Source organism: Dicentrarchus labrax, unplaced genomic scaffold, assembly GCF_905237075.1.
Source record: "Dicentrarchus labrax unplaced genomic scaffold, dlabrax2021, whole genome shotgun sequence".
In the NCBI taxonomy this organism is placed as follows: domain Eukaryota; kingdom Metazoa; phylum Chordata; class Actinopteri; family Moronidae; genus Dicentrarchus; species Dicentrarchus labrax.
Window position 1 is genome coordinate 16,721,909 of NW_026136705.1, and position 16,861 is coordinate 16,738,769.

Below are 16,861 nucleotides of genomic sequence, written 5' to 3' on the forward strand. Positions count from 1 at the left end.
TAAGGCACTGTCCAGTTTTGGGACTAACATTATGCAAGGCTTGATTACCAAGTGGACAGCTCCGGCCCTGCTGTGACTGTCCCTCTGTGCCCCACTCTGCATGGGAACATGGTGGGTTTCACTTGACACCCAGACCACGCAGCAGCTGAGCCTCAGATGAATGCTTGTCTATGCCGGCTCCTGGGGGGGGGGGGGCACGGGGCTTCCCAGTCCCTCCTGCAGGGGCTGTGTGAGAGGAGAAAGGTTACATTCAGTTTACATCATAAAGGCAAGACGCACACACAGAGGCCTTAAGATGCAGAGTCTGCTTCTCTCTGGCTTGGTTTGTGTCTTTCTGTCACTCTAAAGCCCACAGACACAGTGACACACTCACTTATACATCATTCACTTGCTGTTCCTCTCACAAAGTTAGAGCTTTCACTCTGTTTGGTGTGTGATAAATTATAACCCACTGTAATGAAGAATTTAGTGCATGCAATGCTGCTCCGTCATTATGGTTGTGTACTCTAGACTTTGGCAATCTTGTGTCTACACTTTGGGTTGAGGACCCGCAACATCACATAACAACGAAACATCAGCTGGTAGCATAGATATAAATCTATTCATCAACTTTATAACCATTAAGGTTGTTTAGATTGGTTATATATAAAATAACATAATAATTTATCATGTTCCACTCCACAGGTGGGTCATATCAGATCATCTGTCATCTGTTTGAAGCACTATTGGGCGGATTTACAGATCAGATAAAGTCAGATCATATGTGTTTACAGATGCATTGGAACTGCAGAATTATTAAATATGCTAAAAAAAATACACCAATCTGCATCACTAATAAGGATCACGTTGAATCTCACAGAGATATGACAGACACATACATAAGGGGTTAATGGATATTCAGCCAATAATAGCTCCCCTTTGTAGCTATGTTTGTAGATGTGATATAGTTATTTTAAAATGAATGTCCTTCTTCTCCATTGTCAACTAATTAATGCATTCATATAAAGACAAATTACATTACAATTGCATACTATATTGTGATGGTACATTTAGTGCCATGTAGATGTTTTTTCCTGGTGTGCCTCGTGCCTAGAGATGTCACCTTGGAATATTACTGAACATACTGACTCACATGGTACAATCAAAAACAGCCTCAGTCGATACAAAGGGAGTGCATTTGGTATACTATGAGCTGGATACATCATTCTTGATATATTTGAACATAAGATGGATTTCTATACTTGAGGTCACAACTGTCGTCTTTTCTGTCCCTTCAGCCAGAGCAACTGGCTGCTGTCTTCAGCTGCCGAGGCTGCCTCTGTGGCATGATAAAAACCCATGTACTAATCCTTGACTTTCCCAGCCCACTTCAGTAACCTATTAAAACTCACAATCCATATAAAATTGGCATTCAGCAGATTAGGTTTTGGAAACATGGCATAACGAGGCACTCAGACGGCTGCAATGTTCTGCGTAGTAGTAATTAGTAATTGGTAGACTTGAAGACACTGTGGTGACATTAAAAGTCTACCCTGACTTATAAGGTAGGCTCTGTGTGATAGACTTCATCACATACAAATCTTCAACAAGAATCCTTCAGATTGCTAGAGCTGCAGATGTGATGCTGTCTGATGATCAAAAATTCCTTCACAGACAATAATTCTATTTATGTAAATTTCAGCAAATCCAAAGCAAAGCAAGTAACATTAAATCCAATGTGCTTCACATTAATGTGTTTGTGAAAAGACTCACCCATCCAAAGTCATAATGTCGTAATTTGCACTAATATTACCACTTATTTATTATGATTTATTATCATTATTGCAACAAAAATAAGACAATTCAATCTCCCTTCATGGGTGAGTAGAAAGCTGCTGTGTCTTGCCAGTTTGTCCAGTATTCTACCTAATCTAGGACTTGTAACCTCACTAACTGTATCTGCACATAGACCAGCTAGAGTAAATTTACAACACACTAAAACTGTATGTGGGCTGGATCCTATTATTTCACAGAAAGCTGGCTTCGCATTTGATATGTGTGCTTTGCAAATGCACTGGTGATCTCTCTTTTCCTATATCTCTGAGGCACACACAAACAAACTCTTCCCTGCCTTTTTATTTCTCTCTGTCTACCCCTTCTCTTTGTCACCTCCTCTCTATTCCTGGCTCACTCTCTGGTCATTGTACAACAAAGCACCAGTCTCTGCATGCTCAGCAAAAGAAAACCTTTACATTTTCTTCTTTGCTCCCAATTCATTTTGATAGATTGTTCACTCACTTTCCTCTGTGTCCAATGAATAATAAAAAGATCTGCTTGCAATAGTGGAGTAAGACACAGCTCCTTTACATTTATGTTCAAATGCAACTTAATATGCAGATAATGGCGTTTTAATGACACACGTATGTCTCATTTGATTTGATTCTATAAACAAACTGTCTTCAATTCAGTGAGCACTATTTGGGCAATGATACAATATTTCACTCAGTAGTTAGACTATCAGAAACCAGTTGGGTTAATAAACAGCAGAGATAGCAGCTGTTATTTGGTAGTACTTTCAGCCACATCCAATAAATACTTAGATACTGAGATGGCATTTCTAACAAAAAGAATTGTGCTGCTGCTATGTTTGACGCCTGAAGGATTGTCATGCATCTTTCACATACCTAACAGAGGAATATATGCTGATCTGCGCTCATTGCAGTGAGAGTCGATTCACACTGGGATGTCTCATATCTTTACAATTTGACAAGGGACACACATGTAGCTAATTCTACTTTGCTGCAGGCTGTCACATTATAAATTCAATATATAACCATGCTAGATGCACTGACGTTTTGTAGAATGCTGTTACATATTTCTTGCTTCTCTGTTGTGTGCTTGAAACTGTTTAGTTTACCATGGATCAGGATCAGATCTCTAAACCCGCCTCCCGCCCTAAATAAACAGAGACTGCGATACAAGCAGTAATAAACAGGGCAGGACAGTAAGACAGATTAAACGTGCAGTACACGCCTCTGCCAAGGCTACACAATCCTCTGAATTTGTTATTAATATTAAAAATGTTTGGAAATTTTCCATCTGTATCTGAATCCAAAACTGCATCAAAGGTCATTGTTAGGTGTGGGGCAGGGTATGGCTAGATGGTTACTAACCAATCTTTAGAATGATTTATAGGGTATTTTTAGGTGGTTGCTATGGTATTATGTGCGGTTGCTAGAGCAGTGTTAGGGACTACTGTTGAAGAGATTTATAGTTCACTTCCCCCCTCTACTCTCAGGTTTGGGATAGCCCTTAACTTTGGCGAATCCTCCAAGTAAACATGCCAACGGGTTGGAGTGGACAGGCTGAGGGTGTGGTGGCTGGACTGAGACTGAGGCAAAGACAGAGCAGTTTCAGCACCATGGAGAGAGACACACAGTGAGACACGTGACGCATTTCAATAGTGCTTTGACAAACCATCCTTTACTCTCCACCTCTTTGGGGAATCAAGTGGTGTCAAGTGCGATAGTAATATTGTTTATTTTTATCATTATTGAAGACTGATGAACATAGCCTGTCTGATCATTACACACTGTAATCATTGATTCACACAAGTCATCATTGAACAGTATTTGTGGAGTCTGTAGATAAGGACAGGTGTTCCATTTAACATCCCTCTCACACCCTACCCCATGGCTCATTAAGTGGCCACTGCATGAAGTATGGTGCTATATATGAAGTGCTAAAGGGGAAGAGAAGGAGGACATGACAAATGAATAGTGAAACCCACCGTCCAAAAGCACTCCCTATTTACTAACTATTGCATTACATCTGCCCTCTGTGATTTGAGTGTCTGAACAGTGGAATTTTTGTTGTGTTTCTGGTGGATATAAAAAAATTCAATTGTACAACACTTATACCAGTCAGTGATGATGCAAAATGAAAAAGTGCCTGAAAATCTATATTTGATTCTCATTTTGCACATTTTGAACAAGCTAAAGATTTTGTAATTTTATATACACATTGAAGATAATAAAGATAGAAATTATATTATTCAGTGTATTAACATTTTTGTTGAACTTTGATTTAACCAAGCATGGCCATCAAAAAGAATTAAAAATAGAAAGATGAGATGACAGCACAGCTTTTCACAGTGATGGCTGACATAGTGATTTCTAAAATCTCTACTCTGAGTATATCACACATAATCATTGAAGGGAATGAGGGGAACAATTAATGTATAAAGTAGCGCTGAGTAGCAACTTGCTAGGAAACTAGATACTAGAAAGACATTAAAAAGGCAACTAATGTCCAACTCCAGGTCCAATTTTCTACTACATAAAATTTCCAACAAAAAATGAAGCCAAGGTTCTGGAGTGGATATATTAATTATTATTCAAAACAACCATTCCTTACATAATTTATTATTTATTTCTTTATTATTATGATAAATATATAAAGGCTGGTTTCCAAGGCTTGATAATTGTAGTCCGTATCCGTAATTGTAGTATCATCATTTTCAGCATTTTAAGGCTCTCCTGAAGAGGTTAGGTTTGCAGTCATAGCAACAGTAACATCCATCATGCATTTCCGCTGGTGCTGTCTTTAATGTTGATATAATGAGCAAGACAGGTAGATTGAAGCAAGCCAATAACAAAGATAAGGCTTCCTCCAGCTATCCTGCTGACACCTTTTCAGGCTCATCATCAAAATGAGGCTCCAGAGTGAAGAGGGAAAACACCTCAGCCAAGCAAAAATTGTATCGTCCTCTGCGGTGACCGCCCACTGCCATCTCAGGTTTTTAATTTTGAAGGCCAGGGCTAGCCATGGATAAGGAGGAGATAGACATTTCAAATTGCTCCTCTTGCACTCATGTCTTATGAATCAATCCAAAGGACAACATTTGGGTGGTAGTTCAAATTCAAGAGACTTGCTCTTTTCCTCTTGTTGGGGGACTTTCTCCGCAATGTAAGCATCACTGCTCCTCTTCCTTTCCAGGAGACAGGCTGAGGCTAGTAAGCTCAGCTAAACAAGCAAATGGAATCTATTTTTGCCAGCGCCATGTGCAGCCAACAATATGCAACCTACTGTCACAGGCAGTGTCTTTTCAGTGGAGAGTGCACACAGTCTGCCAGGACAACAGAGTTGCTAAAAAAAAAGGTGGAAAATGTTTAATCAAGGTGAGAATCTTGAGGAGAAAATGTTGTGTTGAGTATGTTTTGCATCCCGGGGTCCTCCTTATACCACTAAACTGAAAATTTTGCAGATCTGCCTGATCTCCTTTAGTATTTTTGATGTCAGCTCACAACATAATTTTTAAAAAAAAAACTAGTTTCTGTTCTGGTGCTGCTAGATCATTTTCTGATGATTCTGCCAGCTATACAGTTCATACATACACTTCAATCTGTTGGTGGAACCGTTGTGCATTTCAGTGCCTTCATATTTTTCACTCCCTCTCCTTTCCCTGCACCATCTAAGCCAGGCTTATTTTAGGTGTTGTCGTTTTTAGCCTAATGAAATCAACCAAACACCACAACTGCAGGCCATGCCTTTCAGAGGATGCTCGCATTATGAGTAATTAATCTGAAAGTGCTATGATTAATCCTGCTACTTTACCCCCTGGGGCGAGACTGGATGTCTGTGAAAAATCTTCTCTCACAAATCCTCCTGAGAACAAACAGTGCACATTTAGGTTCCTTAAGTCTTTAAAACGCTGTACATGTCGTCTCACATCATGTCATTTGCAAGTTTGCAGGCCCCTTGACTTTCTCTACGAGGAAATGTAAAGATTTTCTGTTCATAGTTTAGACACTATATATTATTCCATGTGTGCGAAAATAATCTGATTATGTAAATGCAGAGAGATCTGACAAACTGCTCTATAAGTGGTAAAATAGGTTAAAAATAGCCTGTAGTGAAATATAAAAATGCTAATCAATGGACTGGAAATGCAGAAGTATCAGTATCACATCAGTCATTCCAGTTTAAAACCCCAATAGAAGTCTATTGGAATAATTGTAATAAAACTCATCATCAAATATATCATCATAAATCAAATGTTTGTTTGATTTATATCCTGTGAGATGTGTCTAGGTGTGTGTTAATAGGCTGCGTGGGATGCCCATCTTATTTAATTACCAAGGACAACACAAGGTTACGATCACCCAGCCTCCCCCCTTCTTGTTGTCCAGATAGCATGCCTTTCATCATGTTGAGCAGCCCTCAAGCACGTAAATTGATTAATGCAAGCCTTTCATTCTAGACAGCTCTCACCAAGATATCATCGCTGCCTAGAAAGAAGCTCACATGCTGGAGAGCCTGACAGTTCAAGTCACCGGCTATAAATCACCCCCCTTCCAACTTCTTGCAACCAGGCGTCACTGTTACTGGGACTGAACTGCTGGTTTTATTTTGTGTGTTACATAGAATTTTAAATTACAATGAGTTGTGATTCATGACTGCCCTTGTGTTAGCTGCGTAAAAGTCCACTTTCCTGTGGACGTCATCAGATCATTATTCTCCATTCCTGACATTGCATTGCCACACCGTATAATCATTACTGTAAATGTGTCTACACATTATAGCCAGGCAGCGCTCTGCATCATCGCAATTGTCTGTTTCATCAAGCTGGCACTTCCCAGCACTAAGATTTACTGAGAAATATATAGAGGATAGAGGATGCACATAAAGGATTTAAACCTCCCTGTGACTCAGATTGAAAGATGTGAGGAAAAAAGAAAAGAAATCCACAGCTTGTTTCAGTGTATTTATGTTTATAATACCAACAGATGATTGCCTACATGCTGTTAGGCCACTTGCCATTCCAGAGTGTTATGCACTCACCCCTACTCTGTTCTTTTTGTTCAATCAGCCTCGCTCCCCCACACGCCCCAGCCCCCTCTCCTGCTTGAGTAATGGCCTGCGTCGACTTCTTGTCACTATGAGAGGTGGTGCTGCATGGCTTGCCTCTGTCCTCCTGTTTCCATGCGTGTCCTTTCAACCGACTAGGCAATCCCAGCTGATATCTCTATCGACCGTGATTTAGCTGATATCGCTGCAGTCCCCCTTCCTCTCCCTTTACTTCTCCCCTGCAATCTCTCCTCTCTCTGTCTCCTCTGTTTGGCTCCGTCTCCTCTACCTCCAATCCTCCAATCCCTCCCCACTTTGTCTCTCCATTCCCGATAATGTGTTCATCCTCTCAAGTGTCAATATATTCCAATTCATCTTGCCATCATATTTCCCCACCCTCCAAAAAAATAAAAAATATATAAAAAACCCTGAGCAGTTCTCAAACTGTCAGAATACCTCTGAACTCAGATCAGTCATAGCTGGGAATAAGTTCTGCATGGTTAAGCAGCATGAGAGCAGAGAGCTACTGAGCTCTCTAACACAAGGGTGACTTGTATACAGATATGAGGTGAGCACATCAGGCAGAGGGGATTGGAGGAAATTGATTTTGAGTGTAAAAACAGCTGAGGTATTGCAATGCAATGCTGGGGAAAGAGATTGAATTTTGATGCAAGATCTTGATTTCTTCCCAGTGGATTACAGAGCCTGCAGCTTCCTCAGCCCTGAGGTAGTGAGTTGTATTGGCAGGTATCTGTGTTTCTATCATCCACACGCTCTCGAGTCTTTATGTTAGCAGCACGTCCATACCAATACCCTTGTGTTTCATTCTGTAACAGCTCTGACAGCTCACCTAAATCAGGCTCCTCCTCTGCAGTATGATTCCTACGTGTTACTGCCAGGACCTGCAAGCCAGCGCGCTGTGAATCTGTAGCATGTATTTATTCACACAGCCCATTTTCTTGCCTCACTATTTCCCTGTGTGTTTGCGCCGTGGCTGCCTGTTTTCTCTTTCGCTGTCTCTTCCTGTCTCTCCCTCCCTCCTGCTATCGCTCACCCACCCTTTCTCTCCCCCCCTCCTCACTCATTTGCTCACAGACTCTCCTCCTCAGACGCACACACACACACACACACGCGCACACACACACACACACACACACACACACACACAGAGGCGCATGCTGTGCCTCGCTGGATCAGAGCCTCTGACTACAGTATGCCTTCAGATGGGCTCCTTTTTCTCGCCTTCGTTAGACCAACACTCCGAGCCAAGGTTATTTTCACCGGGGTCTCAGTCTATCCTGGAATTTCACCCATCCGGGATTCATTATGATACGGCGGTGCTTTTTAATTAGCATAATTTTTGCTGCAGCAGTCCAAGGCAACATCTCAGTCTGTGCCATCCGAGCCATCTCATCTGAGGAGAATCACCTACCCTCCTCCAGAGACAGACGCTCGCAGCTGTCACGTTAACCGTCCTCAGTCAGAGGCAGCACGGCAGTCTCTGGACGAGGTAACGGGGAGAGGATAAAGGGGGGAGAAAAAGGAGCAGCAGTGAGAGGAGAATGCAGCAGTAGTCTCCACTGCATGAGACTGAGCAGGTGGAGCACGGGAGACGGATCATACATCCATTTGTAATAGAAACACTCGCAGCTGCATTCTGGTGGATCTCTGCCACGCCAGAGGTTGCCGTTTGCTGGATTTTGCTGCGTCTTGTGAGAGAGTGGATGAGGAGCTACTGAGAGATTATTTATTTATTTTCTGGATTTTCTCCTTTACCGTGCTGCTGCTGCAGATACTGCTCCCTCTCTCACTCCCCCTCCCTATCTCTGTTCTCTTGCCTTTCCCTGGCTAAAGGGGGGGAACAAAAGCGCTGGTTCCTGCATCACCCTTCATCGCTGCATCTTCACTTGCGCGTATTTTTATCTCCTAGTCCTTTTTTTTTTTTGCTTAATGAAATGATCCAGTTTCCCACGGAAGCGTGTTGTGTTTTCTACTGCGGTGGAGGGGCACTCTTCTTAGTGGGCAGGCTGAGCTGCCCTCCAGCTCTACCTGTGGGCGATGGAGACTCTTATCAGAATTCTTGTCACATGAAGCCCCATCCTGCCACTTTTCACGCCTGAATATCATGGTTGAGCAACATGCCTGTTTGAAAATCACGGGTGGATTCATCTCCATTCTTTATTTGGATGGGTATCTTTTCTGCATTTTGGATACACTCAGCTCACTTTCTGAAGAATGTGCTCTGGGTTGGTTTTCAATGAGGTTTTAACATTGGCTTCTCTGTGCTGTAGGCGTCTTGACATGGCAAAATGTTAACCAAAAACAGATACGTTTTGGGTGCTCTTCAGTTTCTTCCGCAAGGACATTAATTGGATTTTGACTGCTTTCTTGAGATCCATTTTTGGTTATTTTTTCACAAGTTATTCCATCATCTGCTAACCCCCCAACCAAACTAAGGGATAATGAAAGAAATGGGCCCAGATTGTCACTGAGATGCCCAGTGGTCTTCAAGTCGAACTGTTAAATGCCAAAGTTTGGCCAAATTGTCTGTACTGGGCCCATGTGGATCTAATCTACATGGGTAGACTCTTTGCAGCCACCCCTGTGTTCGGACAGAGGAGCAGCTGGTCACACTTAAGCCTAGGCATGGGCCTAAGTTACTGTTCCAGACTAGCCTTCTGGTTCGCCTTGCTTACTCTACTCCCCATCCAGACTGGAACAGCACGTGTGTCTTCTAGTCTCAGTACCACACACCACGTCCACCATTTTCACAATAAGCATGGCACCGTTCCTATTGCCATCAACAGGATGCCTTTTCTTACCAGAGGCGGCCATGGTAAGACATTTCCCTCCAACATTCTCAACCTTCTGTTTGCTGCCTCTTTAATGCATTGTTTTGTTCTGATTGCAGAAAGGCTCAAAGGTCAGGAATAATGAGAAATAGATATGAGCACGCTTTTGCTATCTGACATATTTGTTTTGGCATTTTAGATCCAAAAAGGGGATTTAGTTGTTCCTGAAGTTGGTGGCCCCATTGGTGGCTCTCTTGTGACATGCAGTGGCATAATGGATCCTTTACTAACTATGGATTTGCGCAGCCTCTGTGCACCATTAAACCTCTTTATCTACCCATCAGTATCAATAATGGTTGCCCTTTCCCCATGTTGCTTTTCAAGATGCCACAGCGCCAGTAGAGCTGGGTTTGTTGTATTGCAAATACACATCAATGGCGTAGTGAATCATCATTACAAATCTCTTTATCGTTTTCTATGATGTTCTTGTTTGTTTAAGCAGCATAATGCACTCCCTGTAATGGAGCCGGTTTTGTGTCAGAGGTGATTTCTACAGTACACTGTATTTACTGGCACGTCAAAACAAATGTAAAGCAATTCTATTTATATAAGCATAGACTATCTCTTTGGTTCAACTCGTTACAGGATTTATGCCAACACATTTTCCAACTTTCCAATATAAAACCTGTCTTGATAGTCTGGTTCTCCATTGTGCAATTTCATAAGAAAGAATAACGAGTTCAACTGAGGGATATAAAGTATTGACCTATCCTTAATAATCTACATCAAATTGCCCCCGCTACTTAAATTGGCTCCTTCAAAGCGCTGACACCAGAGCCAGTGCTCCCTTTTATATTGCACTTTGAAATTTCTGTCCTAAGACTCACTTTTATGTGCTATAAAAGGGGTCCCGATGGATTTGTAGTGTCTTTTTCACCACAGCAGTTTTGTCAGTTGCAAAAGGGCTAAAAATGTGATGAATTACATCTGCGCTATTATATCCATATCATTCTGAACCATGCTTTTACAGGAACGGCACAGCCTGTGATCAAACTGGCCTATAAAAAAAGACACTTCAAAGAACTCACTGATAAATTTTCAATTACCTCTATTGTAGATTTTGTACTGTAGGTTGTGCTGAAGTATGCACTTCAGAGCAAGAAATTCAATTTACTGCAACATAAATGATACAGACAGTACATTTACAAGTCGTGTCCACAATGCCATAATGCACTGTGTAGAATGCACATGCAGATATTGCTTAATATTGATTGGCATAATGTTCAAGAGAGTACTGTGTTATGCAACCTAAGCTTAAACCATTAAAAAAATAAATACAATTTTGAATATATTTAATGTAAAAAAAATTCTATCAACTTAACTATCATTTTTGGACACTTGCTTTAATATAACAGATATGCATGTATGTGTGTGTGTGTCAAGACTAGCCAAAGACTCCTGGAGGCCCCTGGGCTATGGCTATTTATAGGCCACCTACCCTGCTGCATTGCCTCACACTCCTCATCCTAAACACAGGTTATTACATGTAGTGTATTGTTACACTACACTGCTTACAGTATGTGGCATACATACACACAGACAAAGAGGTTCAAATAATGAGCTCAGAAGTATCTGAGTTTGTCTATGAGGAGTGAATGTCACAGAAGAGCAAGAGGCGCCATGCGAAATAGCAGATCAGCTGCCAGTGAATTAGTACTTAATCAGAGGTCTTCAAGATGTGAAAGAATGCCAGTTCTTTAGAGCTGCAGTGATCAGTCAGTTAATTTGTTAGTCATTGGCCAGAAAATTAATCTGCAACGATTTTGATGGTTGATTTATTGTTAAATTATATAATATTTTAAACAAACATTCCCTGGTTCCAGCCCCACCGATGTATAGATTTGCAGATTTTTTTCTGTTTTATATCATCGTAAACATAATCTCTTTGGGTTTTGGATTATTAGTCAGACAAAACAAGATATTTGAAGACGAGGATCACCTCACCTCAACCTCATTCAAAGATCTCATTGGATTCTGGGAAATTGAGAAGGACATTTTTGCTTTTTTCTGACACTTGACAAACTAAATAATGATTTGATGATTGCTTAATGAATTGGCAGATTAATTGATCATGAAAATAATAAGTTGTTTTAGCTTTATATTTATAAAATAATGCCCACTTTAACCCCTCTAAATAATGTCAGAATTACTGAAATACATTTATTATGGCTCCTTGCATGTTTTTTTGTTTTTCACTCTTCAACATGATGACATATGTCAATTTCATATAAAAATTAAAAATCACTTGGTAACACTTTATAATGAGTACACACTATTAAGCATTAGTTAAGCATGAATAAATACTGAATTCATCATTTATAACGCATGAATACACATTAGTATGTAGTTTATAAACACAGTTAAAAATGTTTTATTCATCATTGATAAGCACATAAATTATGGATTAGTAAATACTGAATTCATCATTTATAAAGCATGATTCTGCTGTAAATAGTCATTACTATGTGGTTTATAATCACAGTTATAAATGTTTTACTCTTCATTGTACTGTACATTTCTGCATGCACTTGCAGATCCACTATTCAGACATGTATTAATGATTAGTGACTGTGTTAGCAGATGTTCTATAAAAACTCACAACAAATTAATTTTCTAATGATGGCCTATAAACAGTTATTAATGCAGGAATTCACAGTTACAAAGCACTTACTACTCGTTAATTAAGTATTTTGCACGAGCTCATCTAAAGTGAGCACTATCTATGGCTTATTAAGGATTTACAAATGAGATATAAAGGCTGACAATGCCTTGAGACTCACAAAATGTTCAGTTATCTTAACAGACGAAGGAGAGACACAACACAAAGGGATATAGAACATATTGTATTGATATTTACTGCAACTTCCCAACATATTGTATGAAGACGAACAAGGGTGGTTTATGAAGACATGCTATTGTTGTGATCTTATCTGTTTGGGACGTGTACGTTGAGCTACCGCTCTCAGCACGTCATCAACGTGATGACGTGCTGAGAGCGAGATGTTACGTCATATTTACGTTAACTCTCAGAAGTTTCTGACAGTGCAACAAAGGGGAGCATGGAGAAGCACATTGGAGTCGGCGGCCGTCAGCGGCTCTAGTGGAGAGTATGTGTCTTTGTTTGGTAGCACACATTATGGTTGAAAGATAACGTTAGCTTGTCAGCAGCTGCAGGTGTTTGCCCTCGCTCCCCGACTAACGTTACTAATGTTACTAACGTTAGTAACGTTACTAACGTTACCGACCCGCCCGCGGTGGCTAAGCCGACCTAGTCTAGTCTCGTCTAGCCGGGCGAGGTGAGTGCCTAGCAGCGGCAGGTCGGCTTAGCCACCGCGGGCGAACACCTGCAGCTGCTGACAAGCTAACGTTATCTTTCAACCATAATGTGTGCTACCAAACAAAGACACATACTCTCCTCTAGAGCCGCTGACGGCCGCCGACTCCAATGTGCTTCTCCATGCTCCCCTTGGCTGCACTGTCAGAAACTTCTGAGAGTTAACGTAAATATGACGTAACATCTCGCTCTCAGCACGTCATCACGTTGATGACGTGCTGAGAGCGGGAGCTCAACGTACACGTCCCAAACAGATAAGATCACAACAATAGCATGTCTTCATAAACCACCCTTGTGTTGTGTTTCTCCTTCGTCTGTTAAGATAACTGAACATTTTGTGAGTCTCGAGGCATTGTCAGCCTTTATATCTCATTTGTAAATGCTTAATAAGCCATAGATAGTGCTCACTTTAGATAAGCTCGTGCAAAACACTTAATTAATGAGTAGTAAGTGCTTTGTAACTGTGAATTCCTGCATTAATAACTGTTTATAGGCCATCATTAGAAAATTAATTTGTTGTGGGTTTTATAAAACATCTGCTAACACAGTCACTAATCATTAATACATGTCTGAATAGTGGATGTGCAAGTGCATGCAGAAATGTACAGTACAATGAAGAGTAAAACATTTATAACTTTGATTATAAACCATATAGTAATGACTATTTACAGCAGAATCATGCTTTATAAATGATGAATTCAGTATTTACTAATCCATAACTAATGTGCTTATCAATGATGAATAAAACATTTTTAACTGTGTTTATAAACTACATACTAATGTGTATTCATGCATTATAAATGATGAATTCAGTATTTATTCATGCTTAACTAATGCTTAATAGTGTGTACTCATTATAAAGTGTTACCAATCACTTTATACAACAGACCATGTGATGAAAAGGCCTCCAGTTTGTATTTCTTCATTTTGAAACATTCATTGTAGTTCAAAATGTATGTGACAGTTTGATGGGGAAATGGCTACAGTAGCAACATCAGTATAATTACTTCAACATTTTTCATTGATGTCATTTCAAATTAGGCATTTAATTTTCTACACTTCTCACATGCCTTTTGTTCTACTTAACCTCAGATGATGCCCTGAACAGCTGAACAACTCTATTTCAGACCTCCTAAACCAGGGTGAGGTCAATTGGATCACAGAAAACATTTCAGTTACTATTTGACACAAGTTAGATATTGTATATGGGTTTGTTTTAAAAAAGAAATGATGTTTCCATGTGCCAAACAAAATACCCAACATGAGTGCACCAGATATTAAAAGGAGATTATTAAAAATGTTAACACATTGACTGAAGGATGTCTCATATCAGGGGGAGCCAAATCCCAACTTGAGACATATTATGTAACTAAAATGCTTACTTTATTTTCTCAGCTCATATTCCCACCCTGCAGTGCCATGATAACTCAGAGGGCTTTTTTGGAACCATCCTTAGCTAGTTGTTGACATGGCTTCTTAAATATAATGTTGTTTCAGAGCAGGTTTTATACAGTGTTTTAACCACTACACTGCAAGTGACCCTCAGTGCCTCTCAATTGTAATGCAAGAAGGTTTGCACTGTAGCTGACCCCTCATCGTGCTCCCAACACACTGGCATGTTCAACACACTCAGTGAAAATCTGCTGCACTTCATTCTCCAGGGCCCCCATGTTGGTGTAAGAACTGTCTGGCTGTGGCAAGGCGAAGAGCAGCTAATGCTTCCAGAGAGATCTCTCAAGTGAGGGAAATGGCTTAGTGAGCTCCTTTAAAAGACAATATCTTTGAGCACTATTCAATAATAAGACTGAGTTGAACAGAAAGCATGTTATCCTTAGGTCAAGTGTAGAAAATAATGCTTGTCTAGTGTCTCACTGCAGTCAGACATAACGTGTATTTCCTGCTACAAGAACTGCAGAAAGGGAAAGCAAAGGGACAGGGGCATCAAAAGGTCTATCAGATAGGCTCTATTTCCTCCAGGTCACATATTACATTACCCTCCAGGATGATAGCGAGCCAGGCCTGCATACAACAAATAAACATACACTCACAAGCAATAAAAACAAACTTAACAGAAATTCTCTCCCACAGCATTTGTGTTTTGTTCAAATGCTGCAAGACAATTTTATAACTGATATTATTATAGCATCATCATTGCTGTTCTGTAAATGAATACCGATGTGTTGAACGCACTTGTCATTTTGAGGTTTTTGCCAAGACACTGAGGGTGAAACAAGTAGACAAGGCGAAGGATGGCACGTAAGAGCAGAAATCTGAGACCAAGGTAACCGTTGCCCTAGATCTGCAGCAAAGCAGAACCAACGGCAGAATGAAAATGTGAACTGAAGAGAAGAAAGCGTTTGCTGTAATAGACACAAAAGAAGACACAGAAGAAATGCAAGGGCTGCATTCTTAGCAAGAGAACCGGTGGTGGAAGAGGTGCTCAAGTTGCTCAAGTAAAACTACCAATGTCACATTGTAAAAATACTTCATTACAAAATCCTGCCTTCGAAACCATACTTGAGTGAAAGTAGTGCCAGCAAAATATACTGAAAGTATCAAAAGTAAAAGCTAGGGATGCTCGATATTGGCTTTTCTGCCAATATCCGATATTCCGATATTGTCCAACTCTCAATTTCCGATACCGATATCACCCGATACCGAACTAGCAGGCTTTCTACACCAAAACTGTTAATAACAACATAACATATCTCCTATTGTGGAATTAACACATTATGCATTAAGCGTGTAGTTGTTGTTATATGTCATCTAGGGCGCACCGGTAAACGTCCCATGCTGCGTTCATGCAGGCTCAGAAATGCTGAAGCCTACAGAACAAACATCGGTTATAAAAACTAACTAACTCTCTATAAAAATACAGATATTTCCCGATATTACAATTTTTAGTGAATATCGGCATCCCTAGTAAAAGCGCTTGTTAGTGAGAGAGATTTACCCTGTGACTCATACATTTAAAAAAAAATTACTCAGCAAGGTCACAGGTAACAAAGTAGACATCAATAGTTACTTTACGTATGTGCTAGTTGAATTCTGAATGCAATGTGTTTTGTGTGGTTTTGAAGACTTTAATTAGCACATAGCCTTCAGTAAGGCTGCAGATGTATATGGGGGACGGTAAGAGACCGGCCTTGTCTTGTAAACAAGCATGAACAGCAATCTTCACATACAGTGAAAGCTGCCAGTAAAGACGGACTTGACATTTATTGCATGATGAATACATGTACGCCAGCACAATGAGGACATTCATGACGGTCCATGTAAAGAAATACAGGCATGTTACAGAGAGTCATGTTTTTTTCAGAGACATTAAAGCTTGCTGTGCTTTGCATTGTATTATATAGTAAACTGCTGCTTTCATGTCAGACATTTTGATGTTAATACTGTCACTATTATTGTGAAAGAATGCAGTAATCTCATTGTTCCCCATTTTAGGAAAATATATTAAAGCTACTGTAGGAATATTTCTGACGTATAATTACTTTCTACATTTTTTGTCGTATTACATGTTGAAAACCTTACCTTCTCTGAGTAAAAAAGAGCCAAGGACAGAATATATAACTGTGTGGTACAGCAGCAGTTCACCGTCAAACAAAAGCTGGATTCACCAACAATGATTGCACCTGCTGTAAAATGATTTATAGGAAACCTCTATAGCCATTGTGAAGACAGAATTTAGGTCTGAGGATTGTGCAGCAGAATCACATTACAGTATCTCGTGCAGTGTTGTGCATGTTCCTTTGTTTCCAGTATATGAGCAATATAGAGGTGCCTGTTACTGCATAGCATCACAAGTATATTTCGGGACCTCAGAAATCAGATTTGTCATTGA

General features: G+C 40.2%; 1 protein-coding gene across 7 annotated transcripts in view; it reads left to right on the top strand.

The window, feature by feature from the left end:
- Window positions 1-16,861, top strand: part of nrxn2a (neurexin 2a) — a 119,369-nt gene that overhangs the window by 74,614 nt on the left and 27,894 nt on the right. The window contains exon 1 of one of the 7 annotated variants that reach the window (XM_051401207.1): window positions 7,838-9,664. The exons of the other annotated variants lie outside the window; for them this stretch is intronic. Coding sequence (XP_051257167.1) covers window positions 9,322-9,664 — 343 coding nt within the window. The 5' untranslated portion in view covers window positions 7,838-9,321. Of the gene's footprint in view, window positions 1-7,837; window positions 9,665-16,861 lie in introns of those variants that run through there. 7 annotated transcript variants of the gene reach the window in all.